At 40.8% G+C, this 21,331-nt stretch overlaps 1 protein-coding gene across 5 annotated transcripts in view; it reads left to right on the top strand.

Moving 5' to 3' along the window:
* Nucleotides 1–21,331, top strand: part of NOTCH2 (notch receptor 2) — a 189,906-nt gene that overhangs the window by 126,980 nt on the left and 41,595 nt on the right. For 2 of the 5 annotated variants that reach the window (XM_021922900.2, XM_021922897.2), the window contains exons 6-13: nt 4,808–5,041; nt 6,625–6,780; nt 7,231–7,419; nt 8,363–8,476; nt 9,303–9,416; nt 11,060–11,293; nt 15,563–15,673; nt 19,800–19,992. In XM_021922900.2, the coding sequence (XP_021778592.1) occupies nt 4,808–5,041; nt 6,625–6,780; nt 7,231–7,419; nt 8,363–8,476; nt 9,303–9,416; nt 11,060–11,293; nt 15,563–15,673; nt 19,800–19,992 (1,345 nt within the window). The other 3 variants (XR_004178395.1, XM_031655583.1, XM_031655585.1) reach the window with 3 other exon arrangements.

The raw sequence follows: 21,331 nt of genomic DNA, 5'->3' as shown, positions 1-21,331 counted from the left end.
GCCTAACTGAGCTTTGTGCAACATTTTGGGAGTTCACCAGCAAAGTTTGTATGTTGACACAGGTGATGACACATGCTGACACTTGTTTGTATTGAAGATTTAGTAGCTTGGTAGGACATGGAAACAATACAGCTCTCCTGTTTCACCAAAGGCTTTTATTTGCTAGGTAGCCTATAACTTAGTGCTCTCTCCTCCTTTCCCTACTAACGTAAACTCATTTGCTTTTAATCCCTTCTATATTCTATTGGCCAACTTACCTTCAAACACAATATTGATCATGTCTTTCCTCATCCTCCTTTACTTGTATCAAGTTCCGAATTCATACTCAAATTCAAAACCTCAATGACCTCCAAATTTTTCTTCTTTTAAAACCCCAGCCAAAGAATACACTCCAGTTATTTTAATATGTTTAAGACTTAATCCTGTATTCCTCTGTAAATCTTCAACCACCAGCCCAGGCTGGTGCTTTCTTGCGCCAGTGGGATAAGCTCAGTGACCATAGAGCATACACTTAAGACCTCTAGGTGATCGCCAAGAACTTTTACCACTCAAGTATCTAGTGACCTTGTGCCTTTTCCTCTCTAATATGAGTGTTCCTTAACTGTCTTATGCACCTGTGCCTTCTCAGGGTGCTATAAGACCCTGGGATCAGGGACCTCATCTGTGGATTGTGTTGATCACATCCAGGGCTGAATACTCAACTCTGCTGCAGTCAAAGAGCATCAGATTTGCAGTCAGACCAATCCGGGTTTCAATGCAGCACTCTCACTCACCAACCGTGTGAACTTGGGAAGATTTTGTTTCCTTTTTTTACCTTCCTGAACCTGAAGTTTTTTATTTTTAGGCTTCTGACTGGTTTTTCCTGTGCCAGGAGGGTGGTGACGTGAAGCAAGTTGTTGTGTCGTAGCAGATGTTCCACTGGGAATTTTAGAATAAGCAAGTGTTATGGCCATCCTGGTTACTGTTCTTCCTAATTCGAATTTTAGAACCAGTTGATAGAAGTTTAATAGGGAGAAAATAATCTGGCAGAAATGGGACTAGGAGGAAATGTGAATCTGTAGAAATGTGCCTGAACCTTAGAGAAGTGTGATCCATCCAGTAGCTAATTACTTATAAGCCAGTGTCTTCTTGGATCTCTAAATTACCTGTCCCTAACAAGCACTGTCAAACAGATACATGGTCCAAAGGTGTTCAGTGAAGACAGGTAATCTTCAAAATTCAGTCTCATTCAAAAACCAGTGGACTGGCCGGGTGTGGTGTCTCACACCTGTAATCCCAGCACTTTGGGAGGCTGAGGTGGGCAGATCACAAGGTCAGGAGATCGAGACCATCCTGGCTAAGACGGTGAAACCCCGTCTCTACTAAAAATACAAAAAATTATCCCGGCGTGGTGGCGGGCGCCTATAGTCCCAGCTACTCGGGAGACTGAGGCAGGAGAATGGCGTGAACCTGGGAAGTGGAGTTTGCAGCGAGCCGAGATCGCACCACCACACTCCAGCCTGGGCAACAGAGCAAAACTCCGTCTCAGAAAAAAACAAAACAAAACAAAACAAAACAAAAAACAGTGGACTGTACCTAAAAATACATTTCCCTTTTAGACAGGAGTTTGCAGTCACAAGTGTTTCCAGTAACCAGTTGTTTGAGTCATGATGAGTCCTCACCTCCTCCATCCCATCCACTTCTCCATGCCTGTGTGCCCTTGGGAAGCCCAAGACATGCAGAGATGGCCTGATATGGTCAGATTCTCACCTCAGGTCTTTGTTAAGAATTTTGGAGTAAGGCAGCTCCAGTTCAAATCTCAACTGTCCTCCACTCACTGTCTTACAAAGGCACATTATTTTACCTTTCTGAGACTGTGTCCTGAGATTTAAATGAGGCAGTTGTTATGAGAGTCCAAGCACAGTGCTTGCTTCTCAGTAGGCAGTCAATGGCTACTGGTTTCCTTTCCCAAGAGTACCACATTTCCTTTCCTTTATTTACCTACTTTGTCTTGCTACATTATTTCAGTGTCTGTTTATTATAGTGCATAAGAAATGTATACAAAATAGCTTTAAACACATTGTATCTTACAGTACCCAAAATTATCACAAAGCCTCAATAAAGGAAAATGGCATCTAAATTGTTCACATTCAGCAAGTCAGTTTGGTTGGTGGGTATTGTGGATATTTGAGTTAGCATAAATATAATAGATGAGACTCAGCAATTTTCATGTTGCAGTAACTCTTCACCTACTTCTTGGTCATGTTTTCATTTCTCAATCCCACCTGCATCCTAATAACACAGCTCTCATTACTTTGAGGTACCATTTCTGCTAGCACTATAAGATAGCAGAGTTTCTGTAATAAATGACATCATTTGCCCTGAGGGAGATTATTGCCAGTGTGCTCACTCCCTCCCTCCTTCACTCTCTGATTCCTTCACTCACTCACTGACTCCCTCCTTCCCTTTCTCACCTCCCTCCATCTTTTACTCTGTCACGCACTGCCTCCCTCGCTCACTCCTTTCGGTCACTCCCTCACTCACTACCTCAGTGTTCTCTCTCTCTTATTCATCCTCTCCCTCCCTCATTTCCCTCATTACCTCCCCCATTCACTGCCTCATCCCTCACTCACTCTTTCTGTGTTAATACTTTGGGTTGCAGTTGACACAACCTCGTTTCAAATTAGAAAGACCTGTTGCAAGGGGCATCTCTCAGAATGGCTATGCCACTGAGTAGGCTTACTAGTAGTTGGGCTTCAGTAACAATTGGAACCAACAACTTGAATGCCACCGTGTTTTTTTCCCTTTGTGCACATCTTTTCTATTGTTCTTTTTTGGAGATAGGGTCTTGCTCTGTTGCCCAGACTGGGATGCAGTGGCATGATCATGACTCAAGTGATTCTCCTACTTCAGCTTTCCGAGTAGTGCCTGAAGGCTGGTCTCTTAACTTGTGGGCTCAAGTCATCTTCCTGTTTGGCCTCCCAAAATGTTGGGTTTACAGGTGTGAGCCACTGTGCCTGGCTCTCTGTGCATTGCTCATTCACCCATATCACTTTCTCTGCAGACCAGCCTCCTCATCTTTTTGGTCTATGTGGCAAAGTGGTCCTACTCCAATAATTTGGGAGAGATACAGCGATGTAGCTTGGATCAGATGCCCATCTTAGGTCAGTCAGCTATGGCCAGGAGGGTTTGATCATGTAAAGACGTGGTTGCTCCTTCAAGAATTATATGGCTGGACTTAGGAGAGGAGCATGGAAGGGTTATGCTGAACACAGAGTTCCAGAAACATCCACATACCCATCCTGCCATCCTAGGCAATTGGCTCTTGGCTGGGAATACAAAAAAAACCCTGTAAACTGCAACCAAGTAGTGGGAGACAGAAGTACAACCAAATAAGTGTGATAGAGTGATATTGGTTCTATAGTAATGGAGGTACATGTTAGATAGGAATAAAGAACAGGCAGTCAGGTTAAGTCAGATACAACTAGCATTGGTGAGTAATAATGGCTAACAGGCCTTCTACAGATACATGAGCCAGTCAAATTGCTAGGTATTCCGAGTCTGGAGATAGCCTTGGCATTTTCTAAGCGCAAATACTGTGTTCTCTTTTTTTTATTAGGAGGTCTCTTTATCAGAGTGCCTTTTAAAATTATTTGTTGAGTTTTATTTACAAAGGAAGAATGAAGGACACCTTGACATTTTTTTGTTTTCAACAACTTACCATGTTTTAGAGAATTCGGATGATCTAAATTTTAGTTCCTTTGGTAGCTCTCTAAACTGTTTTTAAAAGACCTCAAATAAAACCAACCACCAATTTATTTTATATCTCATATGATCTGGCCCTATACTGCTTTTGTTAATCACAGATTCTTGGGTTGTAAGTTGAAGACATTCTCTTGTTCTTTGTTAAGGGACTTAGGAGCCTTTGCCTTAGTCTCCATTGTTGCTATAGTTGGTGGCCTACAACCTAGCCAGATGTGGGCTCATGTTTAGCTTCCTTTAGTGTGGTCTTTTTCAGGCAATGCATACCAGTCCTTTTTTCATCTCCTAGTACATTGGGTGGACTTTCCATGTCTTCTTCCACAAATCCCCATCCTTTAAGTATGGAGTGCCTCAGGCTGAGCACAGCTTGCTCCAGTCTCACTATTCTTGGCCTTGCCCTTCACATCCATACTTCATCAGAGATTTTCAACATCTTTCATGTCTTCTCTCTACCCTATGTTGCTTGCCCTAACATTTTCAAAAATTAGACTTTTTATTTTCAGATATTTGTAGTTTTGCACAGTTATGAGAATTAATACAGAAAGATTTCCTGTACCCTTTATCTAGTGTCTCCCAGTGCTAACATCATCTTATGGAACTGTTGCATAATATTACAAGCAGGGTATTGACATTGATACAGTCAAGATATAGAACAGTTACCCTAATGTTTGGCATATAGGTTCCTTCTCATTTTTTTTTCTTACTCATCTTTTATACTCTTCTTTCCTTGCTCTTCTTACTTATATGTTCATTGACCCAGGGATTAGTTAACTCAAGGGTCCTACAGGTTTTACCTTCTCTTTGATAGGTTGGCTAAACCCTCATGTTGTTAGAGTTTCTAGTGGTAGGAACTATTCTATTCATCTTGAAATGATTTGCCTAGAATAAATGTCATTTGGATGGCTCAAGTTGGCCTTAAAATTCATGTGAAGACCTGGCCTTCTGTGAGCTCTGCTTGCCTTAATTTCAGACAGGTCACATGAAGATGAAGTGTGTGTGGGGGCTGGTATGGTACTAATCCTTTGAGACTCAAGAGCTCTAATCAAAAGTAATTTTCCCCTAAAAGGACAGTTCTGCACAGAGGATGTGGATGAATGCCTGCTGCAGCCCAATGCCTGTCAGAATGGGGGCACCTGTGCCAACCGCAATGGAGGCTATGGCTGTGTGTGTGTCAACGGCTGGAGTGGAGATGACTGCAGTGAGAACATTGATGATTGTGCCTTCGCCTCCTGTACTCCAGGCTCCACCTGCATCGACCGTGTGGCCTCCTTCTCTTGCATGTGCCCAGAGGGGAAGGCAGGTAGGTTAGCAGAAGGACGGAGCTAGAAACGGGGAAGGGGCGGGGGCATTCAGGACTCTGCCTTCTCTTTCATCCCAAATAGCTGTATTCTTTGAGTTAACCATCCGTGGGAACATATCACTCAGGACTGTTCCAGAAATGTAACCTGCTAACCAAAGTGCTGTGAAGATAGTCTTCCTCCTTAGGACTTTAGGCTCTCTTCTCAACTCTTCATACTTTAGTTTTTCATTCCAAAAAAGGAAAGTTAGTAACTATTGTCTTTGGAGCATCTGCTGAAGTCCTTAAGATCTTAGACTGAAAAGCACCTCAGCTATTAAGATAAAATGGCTAATAAATGGATCCGCAGGCTTCATTTTAAGAAGAAACCATCTATTTACTCAGAAGAAGTTGGCAGGAGAGAAACATTTAAGTGCCTTCTAACCCTCAATGTCTATGAAAATATTCCCCTCAGGGAAGATTTTTACATGCTACCAGGTTAACATTCCTCTCACCTCTCAATTTAACAGCTACTAGTTCTAGGAGAAGGAGAGCAATGTAAGGAGGAAGGTGATGGGAGAAGATAATTTAGCTGGGAGAACTTTCTGCCCAGCAGTTTTGAAATGTTCTTTCATGGATGCCTTTCCAAAAGCCCTAGCTCCAGCTTTGTGGAAGAAGCCTTAGTTACCTGTTCTTAAGTTAATTGCAGACTGGAAAATCCAGTTCCCATGTGAACTATATAAAACAGGAAGCCTAGTAATATCTTCAGAGACCTGGGGCCACCTGAATCAGGAATGTTGGTGCTATTAAAAGGCTACTCTAGTAGAGGCTGATGGTGTTCAGGTGGCCCCATGATCATCAGGTAGCATAATATTGGGGAAGTAGGATTCCAGATAAAATATAGGATATATGGAATATTTGAGACATACTAAAAGTTACTTCTTGTTTATCTAAAATTCAACTGGGCATCCTCTATTTTATTTGCTAAATCTGGCACACTATCTGGATGGTTGCTCCATTTTCCTATCTCTGTCTTCTTTTTTTTTTTTTTTTTTTTGGAGACGGAGTCTCGCTTGTTGCCCAGGTTGGAGTGCAGTGATGTGACTGCAAGCTCCGCCTCCCAGGTTCACGCCATTCTCCTGCCTCAGCCTCCCAAGTAGCTGGGACTACAGGTGCCCACCACCTCGCCCGGCTAATTTTTTGCATTTTTAGTAGAGACGGGGTTTCACTGTGTTAGCCAGGATGGTCTCCATCTCTTGACCTTGTGATCCACCCGCCTCGGCCTCCCAAAGTGCTGGGATTACAGGCGTGAACCACCGCGCCCGGCCCCTATCTCCGTCTTATTTTCTGGCCTGTAGATGTCTCTGCACTGAAGGAGAGGTCTAGCTGAGGGCTCAGGATCAGTGTCTAAGGTTGCAGCTAGGTACTTTGCTGGTAGCCAAGCATGTCCCCAGGGTAGGGTCAGGCAAAGCGGAAGTTGCCTATAAATCTCTATGTTGGTTTCTGAGGAACTGATCATGAGGTTTTCCCTCCTGGGTGAAAGAGAAAGCTCTTCCCCAAGTGAGAGACATTTTCTCTTAGTTCTCCTTTGCGCCACCCTGTGACAGGTCTCCTGTGTCATCTGGATGATGCCTGCATCAGCAATCCTTGCCACAAGGGGGCACTGTGTGACACCAACCCCCTAAATGGGCAGTATATTTGCACCTGCCCACAAGGCTACAAAGGGGCTGACTGCACAGAAGATGTGGATGAGTGTGCCATGGGTAAGTACCCAGAACTTTTTCTATTCTGTGAAGTGTTTGTTGAGCTCAGCAAATGTTTAAACTGAAGCACATTTTACTGTAGGAGCAAGTTACATACACCCAAACCTCAGATTCCTCTTGCTATGTGGCCGGTGTTTACAGGTGACCTTTCAGCATAACCATAACCATATATTCCATTCTGTGGATTAAATGTATGAAAGGTATATACTTGATTCTTAATATAAAGCCATACCTCAATGACAGTTTGGGCAGAAACTGCAATAGCAGAAATGCCTAACAGTTGAGGATACTCTGCTTTTATTTCTTTTTAAATTAAGGAAAAAAGAATATTGGGAATGATATTATTAAAGGCCTGGCCCTGATGCTATAACCATCAGATCTTCTTCTGTTGTTCACGTTTGTGGAAACTCAAGTGCTTTGATCCCAGTAATTGGTACTTGTGTCTTTCAGCCAATAGCAATCCTTGTGAGCATGCAGGAAAATGTGTGAACACAGATGGCGCCTTCCACTGTGAGTGTCTGAAAGGTTATGCAGGACCTCGTTGTGAGATGGACATCAATGAATGCCATTCAGATCCCTGCCAGAATGATGCTACCTGTCTGGATAAGATTGGAGGCTTCACATGTCTGTGCATGCCAGGTAAGTGGGCCCATCAGCATGTGGGGTCTAGAGAGGAGGGACTGTTCTGAACTTCTCTTGGTAGAGCATTCAGTATACTATTGCAGTCTGATGAGCTCTGTCAGCATTTGATTTCCTTTGCTGACTGGGGACTAGAGGAAGTCAGGGTTCACAAGCAAACCTTCCTTCCTCAAAGAGTAAGGCAGTGCTAGAATTCATCAAGCTATGTAGACCAAGTTAAACAAGCCTGTTATATCAAAATCCACATGTAATAGAAAATTTCAAAAATGATTTACTATAAGAATCCTTTAAATAGCAAGTTTTTCTGATACTTTCATGTAATTATAAATACCATACCATTCCATTTATAGAAATAAATTTTATCCACAATTATATAGGAAGTTTCCATTTAGCTAAAGTACAGTACATGTTTAGTTGTATTCTGGAGCTCTTCTGCAGAGACCATGTCTTTAATTTTCAGAGGATACAGCCAAATCCAGCTTGAAATGATGGCTAACATTGGCTGCTCTGCCTGATGAAGGCTGCCAGCTACTTCAGCCTTGAAAGGCACTCCTGACCTTGAACTGCACCCTGAAGGCAACACCAGCTCCAGCTCGGCTTGTCTTTGGGAACATAGAGTGGGAACATTTTGGGCCTTCCACAGTCCAGGAAGTATGGATTTATCACAGAAAATGTGGAGCAGTCCTTGTTTATATGCTAGGTCTTGCCAATGTCTTTTACAGTAATCCCTTCCCGCTTTTCACAGTAACATGGGTATCTCACAGTATGCCCTGTCCTGCTTGATCCTTGGAGTGACTATTTCTCATCATGGCAGAGTTCCTTTTCTCTCTGCAGGAGTGTGTGGACTCGCAGAGAATGTAGTTATCATTGCAAATTTGTGCTTCTTTGTCTGGAATACACCTTTCTGTCTCTTTAAGCCACTTGTGTGGTCTGTTTTGTTTAGGTTTCAAAGGTGTGCATTGTGAATTAGAAATAAATGAATGTCAGAGCAACCCTTGTGTGAACAATGGGCAGTGTGTGGATAAAGTCAATCGTTTCCAGTGCCTGTGTCCTCCTGGTAAGTGCCCATCACCTGGCCCTGTTTTCTCTTAAAGCACAAAGCCAACTGACCACAGGGAAGAAAGCAGGGAGAGAACGTGTGTGGGCTGTGCATGAGGAAATCATTAGAGTAAGTGCTTGGTGATAGGAGTGTGTGTGTACAGAAATAGAGAATTTGTTTTAGCTACTATATCTTACAAATCCTTTGTGGCCAGAAGTCCAAGTCTATTCTTGAATGGCCCATGACCTTTTCGTCTGTGTGTATATTTCAGAATGTTCATACCTCACAGAAGCCTTAGTTGTAGGCTATACGGGATTTTGTTTTTTTCCCATGGGTCGTATTCTTGAAGGCCCTCTGTGAGACTGTTATTTTTAGACATTTCACCCATGAGTTCAGGAACAGAAAACACATGCCAATTTTTCCAGGATTCTGTGTCTCTCCTTTTTTTTCCTCAAGCTATTTTTGAAGATATGCCAAATTGTCCTCCATAGACTGCATCTTACCCCATTGTATCTTCAGAGGGAAGGTTTCCGTTGCCTCTGAAGCTACAGTTACTCGTTTGATGTTTCCACCTATAAATTTCACTTCCTACATCCTTCCTTTATAAGTGAAGTCTGTCTGTGAAGAAGCAATGGTGGAGACACACCACAACTGCCTCTGATTCCCTGAGTGTCACCTGGTTATTCCAGTTACCTGTTGGGGAGAATAATAAAGCATAGGCTTATTGACCCATTGGTATAAGCCCTGCCAGTAACCTAACCCACCCCTCCCTGGACATCATTCTCATAGTAAAGGAAGATGCAAGATAATCCTTCAACTCATGTTACCACTGTCCCTTTTTGAGGTTTTACTGGGCCAGTTTGCCAGATTGATATTGATGATTGTTCCAGTACTCCGTGTCTGAATGGGGCAAAGTGTATCGATCACCCAAATGGCTATGAATGCCAGTGTGCCACAGGTAAGATTCTTCTCACTCTTCGTCTCCTTGGTAGGTCCATCTGAACAAAATAGGGTGTTTGTCCCTGTCCTCTGCTAGCTGCTCTACCAGGTCAGTCCACTCCCAGGGGCTCCTCTGTGTTTAGGAAGAGCTGCTTCTAGCAAATTTTTTGCTGCTCTCTTTTTCTACAGCACCTGCCTCCTCCACCACAACAGTGGTCTGGCCCAGATATTTCCATTTGGTATCCATGTCTTTCTGGGACAGACTTTGGCAGCAGTAAGTTTCCAGCTGGCTAGATTTACTCATTTAGGAAAGAGAAGAATTCCAGTTGAAAGCTATTTTTCATTGGGGCTTCTCAACAGGAGGCCTGGTTCTGTGTTTCTTGAAGCAAGTGACTGAGAGAAGGCCCAGAAATTTAAAGGCTGAATGTATACAATTGCAGGGGTATTCTGCATAAAAGACACCAAATAGGATTGAGAATCAAGTGTGTAAATGACAGGAGAGAAAGCTTTAACTGGGAAAGTTTGGGTCCTCTTTGCTGACTTCTGCAACTAGAGTCAAAAACGATCTGTGCACAAATATTCTGCATTTCTGGGTTTGTAATCACATTTTGTACTTGGGATTGGATTTCAGTAAGCCAGATGTTCCCTATTACACATTTCCTTTTACACAGGCCAATATTATACAGAAAGGTTAGAAATTATTAGAAGTGAACTTCTTTATTGTCCGACTGCTTGAGAAAGAAGTTATTTATATAATTGAAGACATTATCTAATTTTAGAGAATGGAGTCTTAAAGATTACATGCATCATGCATGTAATTTATTTCTGATCACAGAAAAGCAAATTTAGTTGTGAAAATTAGTACAAAAAGTTAATATTTCAAGTATTAGACCTACTTAGGTTAGGACAACTCAGATGAGCCACTTTCTTTCTTTTTGCAAATAGTTGCCCTTTGTTGGAGAATCCAAATTTTGTCTTTCCCTGGCCAGATTCTTCTTGTAGAGGATAAGTTTCAAAGAGATTAAAAACCTTTAGCTGAGGTTTAAAAGTGGGGAGAGGTCTCCTGGAGTCTTCTAGGGAAAGATATAATGTTTGTCTATTTAAGCCTCAAAGAAAGGAACTCTTGTCTCTTTTTCTTTTAAATGCTCGTAACAGGTTCATTCATTTTATTCAACCAGTATTTATTTAAAACTACTATATATGCATAATACCGTCCGAGGAGCTGAGAGGAGTAAAATAAAGCTCTCTTACCTCCAAAGTCAGAACTGGGAACATAAGATACATAAAATCATTAACCTGTAAATTGGGCTGGGAAGAAAGAAATACAAAGATAAATATATAAAGGAAAAATGTTTTGAGCTGTTATACCTGAAGCCTAATAAAAAATGAAGATGCAGTTAAAGCATCTCTGCAGTGAAACTATTGATCAGTTGCAAACGTATTTCAATTCTAAAATTTGATTTGGAAATCTTTATTTTAAGCACCTCTCTCCAGGCATGCTTTCTAAATCAATGCAGATAGTCATTTTCTACTGCTCAAGACCTGCAGTATTAATTGACCACACATGGAATGTGTAGAGTAAATGGATGTAGCTACACTTGTGTTCTGGTGTGGAGTATCTGCCTTGGTTTTTGAGAATCCTTGATAAAATTATTTCCAAAGGTTTCACTGGTGTGTTGTGTGAGGAGAACATTGACAACTGTGACCCCGATCCTTGCCACCATGGTCAGTGTCAGGATGGTATTGATTCCTACACCTGCATCTGCAATCCTGGGTACATGGGCGCCATCTGCAGTGACCAGATTGATGAATGTTATAGCAGCCCTTGCCTGAACGATGGTCGCTGCATCGACCTGGTCAATGGCTACCAGTGCAACTGCCAGCCGGGCACATCAGGTAAGCCCACTCCGTTTATGTTTGGTATGGGGTTTTCACTGTTTCTCAGATCGATTTACACAGATGTTTCAGACGGTTGGCATATGCTCAGATACCTAAAAAACAGTCCTAATTCTGAGAAGCACAGCCAAAGCTACAAACATAAATGTCTCAAGGCAGATGGCCCCAGCCAGTGGAGAAGTCAGAGACAATCGCTCTGCCAATCTGATGATTTTGTGTGTGTGTTTTGTTAAATAGAGGCATACCACTTCAAAAATTAAAATTAATTATTTAAAATTTGAAACCCTCTTTTTTGTGGCTATATTATCTTTTTTTCTTTAAGTTCCACCCCACCCAGATTAATAAATTCAGTCCTTCTTGCCTGCTTTCTTGCCTGCTTTCTTGCCTGCCTGCCTGCCTGCCTGCCTGCCTGGCTGGCTTCCTTCCTTCCTTCCTTCCTTCCTTCCTTCCTTCCTTCCTTCCTTCCTTCCTTCCTTCCTTCCTTCCTTCCTTCCTTCTTTCCTTCCCTCCCTCCCTCCCTCCCTCCTTCCTTCCTCCCGCCCTGCCTCCCTTCCTCCTGCCCTGCCTCCCTTCCTCCCACCCTGCCTCCCTTCCTCCCGCCCTGCCTCCCTTCCTTCAGTGTATTTTCTCTTTCACAGTTCAGTCTTTTTAGTGTGTCATGTTTCTTCAGTCACTTGTCTCTGGTGGGGCCTTAGCCATCTTGGGGGATTCTAAGGAAGAGGAGATACCTTGCAACACACCACAGTAACTAAAGTAGAACGCAGAGCTGTCATTTCCTGTCCTCAGAGTTCATCATTGTTCTCTGACCTTGGTTAAATGACTCCTTGTTGGTCGTGAGGACATGCTGCTCCTTGTTGGGGGAATGGGGTATTATCTTCTCAGGGAGCAGCATCTCACAGGTTTGAATGGTTCTGTTTTACTTATTAGATGAATGATCATGGTCATAACTATAGTTAATGGACAGAGAAGTTTATGTTCCAGATCAAAGGAAAATGTATTAGTGGAAGATTAACCAATGTGTGCCTTTGTTAGAAGGAAACCTGCCAATATAAAGGAGTGATTTATTGAGAACTCATTCTGGATGTAAGGAAAATGACCTATGTAGAGAGCAGAGGTGGAGAAGGTAGTTAGCTGCCCTCATTTTATTTTATTGTTTCCAAATCCATTTCTTCAAACTTGTCAAAGGCTCTGGTCTTTATCCAAGACTTCATACATGCCAAGTTTGAAAACAAAGTCCTTTTTGAATTGCTCAAGCATACGAAAAACATCCCATGCCGTCACAGCTGAAAATGCCTTTCCCTCCCCCATTTAGATAACTCACTAAAAGGGCTGAATAGATCTTTGTGAAAACTTCCAAAAGCAATTTGCTTCCGGGCTGTTCCTCAGACATGAGAAATTACAGTAGGAAAAGAAATTTGAGAGATTTACAAGCAATTGACTGGATGCCTTTAGAATGGAGGGGCTGTTTTAGACTTTGCTATCATTCCCATCATAGTAAACATACTGGAAACCTGGGTGAGTGGTGGGTTGGCAAGCACTTTGTTTTCTCTGGGATTATATCATTATATCAGGATATATCAGGTGTTTTCTGGGGAGGACAGAGAGGGTATGGTGTAAGTAGCTGTCACTGAGAAGGTGAGAAGTCAATATGAGTGATCTGTAGGCAGCATGGAAAGGAAGGCCCAGAATCTGTCAGAACCTGCCAAAGACATTCCTGCAGTTATTTGGAGAATTAAAGCAAGCAACAGTCAGACAACATTAAAAAAAATGTTGGTCTGTAATGGGTGGAGAAAGAGCTGGCATGTATCAGGGACCTGGGTGGAAAATCCATTAAACGAGGCATTATGAATAGTCTCAAGTTCTAGAGTAAGAATTCCTGTTCCACTTATATGGCCTAAGTTGGTAGTTTGGTGTTCGGATAGGGGAGTGGGTGGAAGAAATATTTTACAATTTGCCAGCTAAAATTGTGGTAGTCAGTCACTGGGTACTTAAAGTAAGATATACTACCCAGAGTTACTTTCAGTGCCTTCTCTCATCTGTGCTTTTATGATAGTAAAGTTTTAAGTAAGTTTCTTTGTGTTTCAAGTAACAGACCAACTTGAGCTAGCTTAAGTCATCATTTACAAAAAATAAACAACAACAAAACAAAGAAACAGAGCTTAACTAAAGCACCCAGAGCCTCTTATAGATTCCAAGCAATTGAATAATAAGGCTTTGGAGAAAATAACAGGAAACTGGGCATTTTTAGACCAGAGGTCACACAGTCTGTGTTTCAGTGTTGTAATGAGAGAATCTCATTGGCCTGGCTTGATCCAGGCGTCTTTTCCTACTCAAGTACACAATGGACAGGGGGCTAGAGTCACATTGGATCATCAGGGCTTCATTGGGAGGGGGTGCTGCCGTCTTGGTTTGAGGGTAAAGGGGGTTTGTCAGTCAAAGGTTAGAAACATCTAAAGATACCACTTCTCTGCAGGGAATATGGAAATCTTTCCCTCATTTATGGCTAGTTAGGCAGCATAGCCTCATTAATCACGGGATGACAGTACAGTGTGGCAGAAAGAGGATGCTGTGGAGCCACACAAACAGGGTACAGAGCCCAGCTTTCCTGCCCTAATGGTGGCACTGTGCATGTCAGCCCTGTTGTCTATAAAATGGGTGTAACACAGACTAATATGCAGGTTGGGTGACAGGGTTAGAGAAAACTTACGTGACAGGCAAAGCAGCGTACTTTGCACATAGTAAGAGCTCAATAAACTGTTCCTCTGTAATTATTATTAATAAACATTATTGCAGAGTATGGGCACAGTGGCTCATACCTGTATGAGGTATACATACAGGTGTATACCTTACCTTTTGGGAGGCCGAGGCGGGACGATTGCTTGAGTCTGGGAGTTTGAGACCAGCCTGGGCAACATAGCAAAACCTCATCTCTTAAAAAAAAAAAAAATAGCCAGGTAAAGTGGTACACACACCTGTAATCGGGAAGCTGAGGTGGGGGGATTGCTTGAGCCAGGGATATTGAGGTTGCAGGGAGCTGTGCTCTTGTCATTGCGCTCCAGGCTGGGTGACAGATCAAGACCCTGTCTCTGAAAAAAAAAAAAGAAAAACAAAGTATGAGTGAATCACAAGTATGGCATTTTTATCCTGGGTGTTTTGTTTTGTTTTATTCTCATTACCAGTTTTTATTTTTAGTCCTTTTAAACTACCAAAATATTATTGTATGATACTCAGAAAGCATCACTTAATTCATACAAAAATAAAAAATATCCTTACCATTATTTGTAAAAAGATATTTGTGAAATATATTACAAATATATTTCACAAATATCTCTTTACAAATAATGGTAGCAATAATGATTGTATACTGTTAATATAACGAAACTTTTCCATTCATCTGGGCAGCAGAGCAAAAATAAGGCAGCTTACCTCAGGAGGAAGTTACTAGACTCAAGATTTATCCTGAAATTTAGCCTGTAATACTGACAGGCAGTGTCAAGCTCACTGTGATAGATAAAAATTCCAAAATTCTAATTTTGATTCAAAAGCTTAAGTTTTATCTTTGGCAAAAATACTGTTAATTTGCTTTTCCTCAAAATGACAGGCTTGCTGCTTTCACTTAATATTTGCTAAATACTCAATTGTGATTCACGCTGGTTTGTCTTGTCAGCTGCTCTTTCAATTAAAATGTGGTTTCATGAAGAAAGCAGCTATTTCAACGCACAGCTCAAACAATAGCAGTATAGCTCTTCCTGGAGACAACTTTCATACTTGGCATGCCACAGAAATGCTTTATGTATACTCTATTTCATCACATGGAGTAGTAGACATTACTCAAGGTTTGAGATTTATTAAAATTATAAAGTTTCTAATTTTAACTTCCTCAACAAAGCCACTCTTGAGTGAAACTGGTGTTTTTGCTTGTTTAACTGTGGCACATGGAGGTGAGCAGTAGAATAATTATAGTACAGTTTGGTTCTACTGCCTTGATTCATGCTGATGCGATCAATTTCACCCCATTGCCTCTGCACCATCAGTTTGAATGTTAGCACGGTGAAAAGGAAAGATGATGGCTAAGTATGATTAATAAAATCCTTTGGACCTCTATATCTTCCTGAAAGAGTGGACTACATTTTGAGAACTGCTGCTTTATTCTGTCCGGGGTTGGCTGGAATTCACCTTAGATTTCTTACACGTTGCTGCATCACAAGCAGAAAGCCTTAGTATTTCTGTGGTAATATTGAATGGTTTCCCTTTGGTTTTCTCTTCCAGGGGTTAATTGTGAAATTAATTTTGATGACTGTGCAAGTAACCCTTGTATCCATGGAATCTGTATGGATGGCATTAATCGCTACAGTTGTGTCTGCTCACCAGGATTCACAGGTAAAGCTCCTTTTACTGTAAGGCCCCTCCTTCAGCCCTATCACTTTGGGAATATAGCATCCAAAGGAATATTGCTTTTCAAGTGTTTCCTATTTCTTTGTCTCTCTGGAAGGTTAGTAGTCTGTTTCTCTGCTTTTCTAGATCAGTTTTCTGTTCACAGACCTTTTCTAAACTGAAACATACTTTTCATTAATTAGAGTTTTTAGATTATATGTTTATTGCTACCAGAAAATAATTCCTAGACAGACCATAAATTGCCTTTGCTTTGCTTGAGTTATATTGCTTCCAAAGCTATGTTTATTGACTACAGGTAGTAGTCAAGGCCTTCCATAAAGACATATTCAAGGTAAAATCTTATGAAAACACTGAATGCTTGTTTCTGGGTACTTCCTCTTTGACATACTCAAGGTAGAATTCTATGAAAATACTGAATGCTTATTTCTGGGTACTTCCTTCTCTGAAATATTGTTAGATGAGGTCAGAACTTGGGGAGACCTCCCTAATTTGGGTAGCATGAGAGAGATATTTCTGCCCAGGAGGAAGAAAGTAAATAGCTAGAAGAATTTTGAATGTAACTCCTCTTAAAGTATAAACAGCCTAAGCATTTACACACACACACACACACACACACACACACACATCTTCTCTCTATTTGTTAATATTAACTTTGTCTTTTACCCTCCTGATCAAAAAGTGCTAGAGGCTACTACAGAAACCTGAGGCCCCTCACTGACACACCCGAGTTTCTTATTGGCATCATCAGAAGGCACACACTGTACATTCTGTTCTTTCTGGACAGTGACACACAGAAGCAGCCACTAACATGTTACCATTTAATAATTTCCATGTGGTTGTTTGTACCCGAATGTGAAACACCCTTCAAAGTTTTTGATACAGTCCGCAAAAAGCCAGAGCAAAGCGAAGTGAATGTCCACCATTCATTTGCCAGGAGTGTACTTTGTTCTTCTCTATTTCACAAGAATTTCTCCTATTTGGTATGATTGTGGACATTAGAGAGGAAAGTTTGCAGCCCAAATGGGTCACAGCGATCCCTGTTCAGTGAAAGATCACTGAGAAGCCAAATCTGATGAAAACTGTCATGCCCAATGCCCAGTGCTGCTGTAGTAGCCTGATGTTCAGCATCCTGAAACTTGTGACTCCAAGATCAAATGGCAGTCAAGTGAATACACAGAAATCCCTGCTAGATAGGATAATAGGCACATTGTTGATAAGTGGGTAATACAAAGAGAATAGGTAACATTTATGAAGAACTAATTTTGAACTAGGCACTATGTGCCTAGTCTCAATTGTCACTGCTGTTGAGAATACCTACAGAATTTATAAGAAACTGAGAACACAGAGAGGTTAAGTAATGTTACCAGAGCACAGCAGCCAGAATTACATCCCAGGCAATCTGACCCCAGAGCCCATGCTCATTCCCACAACACTGGGCATCCTGATTAGGGGCCTGTTGTAGAGAGAGAGAGAGAGAGAGAGAGTGTGTGTGTGTGTGTGTGTGTGTGTGTGTGTGTGTTTATGTAAGGCTTCTACTGGACTCATTTTTTCAAAATGCCAATGAATCATATTCTTTCTCTTATTAACATTCAGCAAACCAGAAAGGTCAAGAAGGGAGAACATAGGCTAAATATATTCTAAAATAAACCTAAGGTGTAGCATGAAACCTTATAAGCAAGAAATGGAATGTTTTGGTTACTAGGTGGTCCCCTGTTCATGGAACTGTTGTCTGTGTCTGAGATGGTTTTTTTAATGAGCTGCTGAAAACGTCAGAGATGACTGTCGTATATACTCATGAGTGGTAAATGTAAGGAGTTTTATTCTTGCTCTTGTTTTAATATATTTTTCCCATATCATTCTAACAATAGCTTTGACAGCTTTAAAGGATATTGGGTTTTTTTTTGTTTTAATACTAAGTTATCTGTTCTCTTAGAACCTTTTTAAATGGGGGAAGGTAAGGAATTATGTGATACTTCTATAAACTGCTTTTCAGGTTTACAAAGCACCTTCATACCCATTATCTTCCTGAATTCTCATAACAATCCAGAAAGGAAGTTCTACTATCCCCATTTAACAAATAAGGCAACTGAGAGACAGACCTTGATGTATATACTCATGGCCTGCCAGTGAGTTGCATAGTGAGGACTGTGAGTTCCCAGAAGGTGGAGACCTCGTTTAATCATCTTTATAGCAAGTGTCTAAAGCAATGTCTAGCACACAGGAAACACTCAGTGAATGTTGCTGAATGAACGAATGAATGGGACTCAAATACAGCACTTTTGCTAGCTAATCCAGACTCTGAAGTGTGGACTATACCATGTTTTCATTTATTAAGCACCAATTTACTGAGTACCTGAGTCAGAAGAAACACTGGGTAACTTCTCATTTCAGTTAGCCCAACAAATTGCTTGGCCTTCCACTGGACTTTTCTGATGCTCAGTGGAAACTCCTTGAGGGTAGGACCTTGCTGATGGAACAGCTGTCAATCAACATAGTAGAATGCATTTAACACTTTCGGGTAAAGATGGCTTGAAAATTTATTCTGCAAAGAGTTTAAAAGCAAACAAAGAAAACTTGGGAGGAGTGGCTTCTGAGGAGATGCTTCCAAGAAAAGGCCAAAAATGAGAAAGGCTTTTTCCTGTCATCCTCCACTATATTACAGGCCAAGGCTAACTGTGTGGTTGAAGAGCTCTGGTTCATATTTTGGTGCCACTGACAAACATCTCAAAGAACCAGTGGTTGAGGCCAAGGAAATAGTATTTTAAAATAAGCTATTAATAAAACACTTAAGAGGAAAACAGCAGCCACTTCCAGATTATGGGTTTTTACCACAAGAACCACCAATAATGGTTTAGAGAGCAATGGAGGGTGAAAAAATGTGAATACTCATACTTCATAGGAGTGGGTATCTATTTCATCTGGAATGTCCTGTTCTAAATACAGGATTGCTCTTTCTTAAATGAGAAAAATGCATGTTTTCAAAATCTGAATCAGAACATTGTATTCTTTGAAATTTATAAATTCATAGCAGTTGCTTGATCCCACTCATTTATAGAATTATAGGTAATTTTAACATTTCATATCATTTTGGAATATATAGTTAAATCTCAGTTACTCAAAATGTAGCAAATTGAAACACTTGTATAACTGCCCATGTTACTTTATTCAGCCTAAGAAATATTAAGGTTATAACAGACGTCTTTTTAAAGCGCAATCTTGGCTATGTCTTAGAGGAACAACATATCCACTTCAATTTCACTTACTCCCAGTATCTGCATTATATGATGATAAGTAATAATTGTCTAGAACAGAATTTCTCAAAATCTAGTTTTTACTCCACCTACATTTTTAAAAATATGGTTTGCTAGATTCTGTTCATCGCAAGCTATGGTGATAGGGCCTAGGAATCTCCACTTAAAATAACAACTTAAAGTGATGATTTTACACATTAAAGTTTAAGAACCATAGGTCTAAAGTGACGGAATCTGCATTATTTTCTCCAATATCAGAGGACAACAAAATTATACCTTGAGACTCTACTTCCTGAGGTTAAAAAAATGGATTAATACGACTCTAAGAATGAAAACAAAATAGCTTTTCTTTACAATCAGTTTAATTATTGAATTAAGTTACTATCCCATTCATTAAGCATTCCAGTTAATTTGGATTTACCATAAATAGAAATGTAAGAGGCTAACTGAGAAAATGAATTTGTGGTAAACCAGCACAAAGCATGTTAATGAATGCTTCTTTGAGTTGTACTCAGGACAGCATTAAAAAGAGAAGCCTTCTTTGCTGACATTTGACGTTCTCTTCTTAGAACCTGGCAAAGTTTCCCCATTTCTGAGTTGAAAGAAAATACCAAATTGCTATAACACTTTTCCAACCTTTTGTTAACTTTCCTTGATTATCAAAAGTCAATGCTCTTTGCTCCTTCTTTGCATGGCATTAAGTATTATTGGGTATCTAATTCCTTACATCTTGTCATTTGGTGCCCCAAAACACCTTATGGCCTGAGCAGATGAAGGGTGAAAACATAATGTGTCTTATAGTTCTGGGTCTATTTCCTGAGCATTTAGGATGTAAATAACACTGTCCCCCTTCTCCACAGGGCAGAGATGTAACATTGACATCGATGAGTGTGCCTCCAATCCCTGTCGCAAGGGTGCAACATGTATCAACGGTGTGAATGGTTTCCGCTGTATATGCCCTGAGGGGCCCCATCACCCCAGCTGCTACTCACAGGTGAACGAATGCCTGAGTAATCCCTGCATCCATGGAAACTGTACTGGAGGTCTCAGTGGGTGAGTAGCTGCCCCAGGTAATAGCTTCTTATTGACCTGTGTTAAGCCAATTGGATTGTAGTAGTGGTGACAGCCTGAAGTCGTCAAATGGGACCTTGAGCTGAAACTTTACTGAAGATTTGGTAGTCTGCATCAAAGCCTTCTGAATTACCACTTAATCCATGGAAGCTAGCCCCTCCCTTCCGTAAGTGAGGACCTAGATGGAACATAAGGAGGAATGTCTCCTTTATATGGGTCATTAGCAAGGACCTCATGGGAGGAACCCAGACTCATTGTGTGAATCTTTGGCAATTATGTTTTTAGTATGTATTATTGGAATGATTTCTGAAGAATGTTCTAGCCTTTGTTTTTTTTTCCCCTGCTTAAACATAGCTCAGCTCTGTTCTGTCACAGTGCCAGTGTGTGCTCTGAAGTAGGGCCACTTCAGCCAACTTTAGAAATGTCCCTGATAAAACATTTGCAATTTTTAAGCCCCGCAGACTTGTGTGATGTGTTAGTGATTTTCTAGAACCGTAGAGTGACATTAGGTCTCATGAGACGCTCTTATACTCTTGCTGTGTTTGCCATAGGATATGGCTTTGGACATTTTCCTTTGCAAACTGAAAAATGAAAGAATAAAGTGTTTAGAGGTAAATAGTAAATAGTTATTTTAAAATGAATGAACTCAGTATTACTGTTTCAGAGTATAGCAGCCTTCAAGGCACACTTATCCATCTCTCATTTTCTTAAAATTCTCCAGATAAGAAAGCTATCATTTCCTGATATCACATTCTAGGTGTTAGTGATGTTCAAATTGGAGATTATGTTTACATTTCAAATACCTTCATTCTTGTGCCTTTTCTTGCAGAATACCCTAGGTGCTTTCTGAAGCCAAGTTTCAGGTCAGAACAAAGCATGACTAAGATATGAAATATCCCAGGAGCATCTTAGAGTGGCTCAGGGTCCCTGATAGTAACCTAGGTATCTATTTTGCACCAAAAACTAATGATCTTAATGTTTGCTTTACTTTAGTTTTATGTATAATAAAATACATTGTGCAGATTTAATCATGATATTGTTTCCTTCAGAGTGGCCCAATATATTGTACAAACCATTGTTTACATAAGAAATTTCATTGTAATTTCACTAACTTGGTGAGCCAGGAAAGCACCAAGAAGGTTTCTTTACTGGATACACCTGATAGGGCCACATGGTACACACCATGTGCAAGGTGATGCAAGGATAGTTCCATGAAAGTAGAAATGAGATCAGTTTACCCCATTTCTTCACCAAGTCCTGTATTTCACTCTATGACTCAATTGTACATTTATATACCTCCTATACTAAAAAGTTTTGTCTT

This window comes from Papio anubis, chromosome 1 (genome assembly GCF_008728515.1).
Source record: "Papio anubis isolate 15944 chromosome 1, Panubis1.0, whole genome shotgun sequence".
Taxonomy (NCBI): Eukaryota; Metazoa; Chordata; class Mammalia; order Primates; family Cercopithecidae; genus Papio; species Papio anubis.
This window is presented reverse-complemented; position numbering and strand designations above follow the sequence as displayed.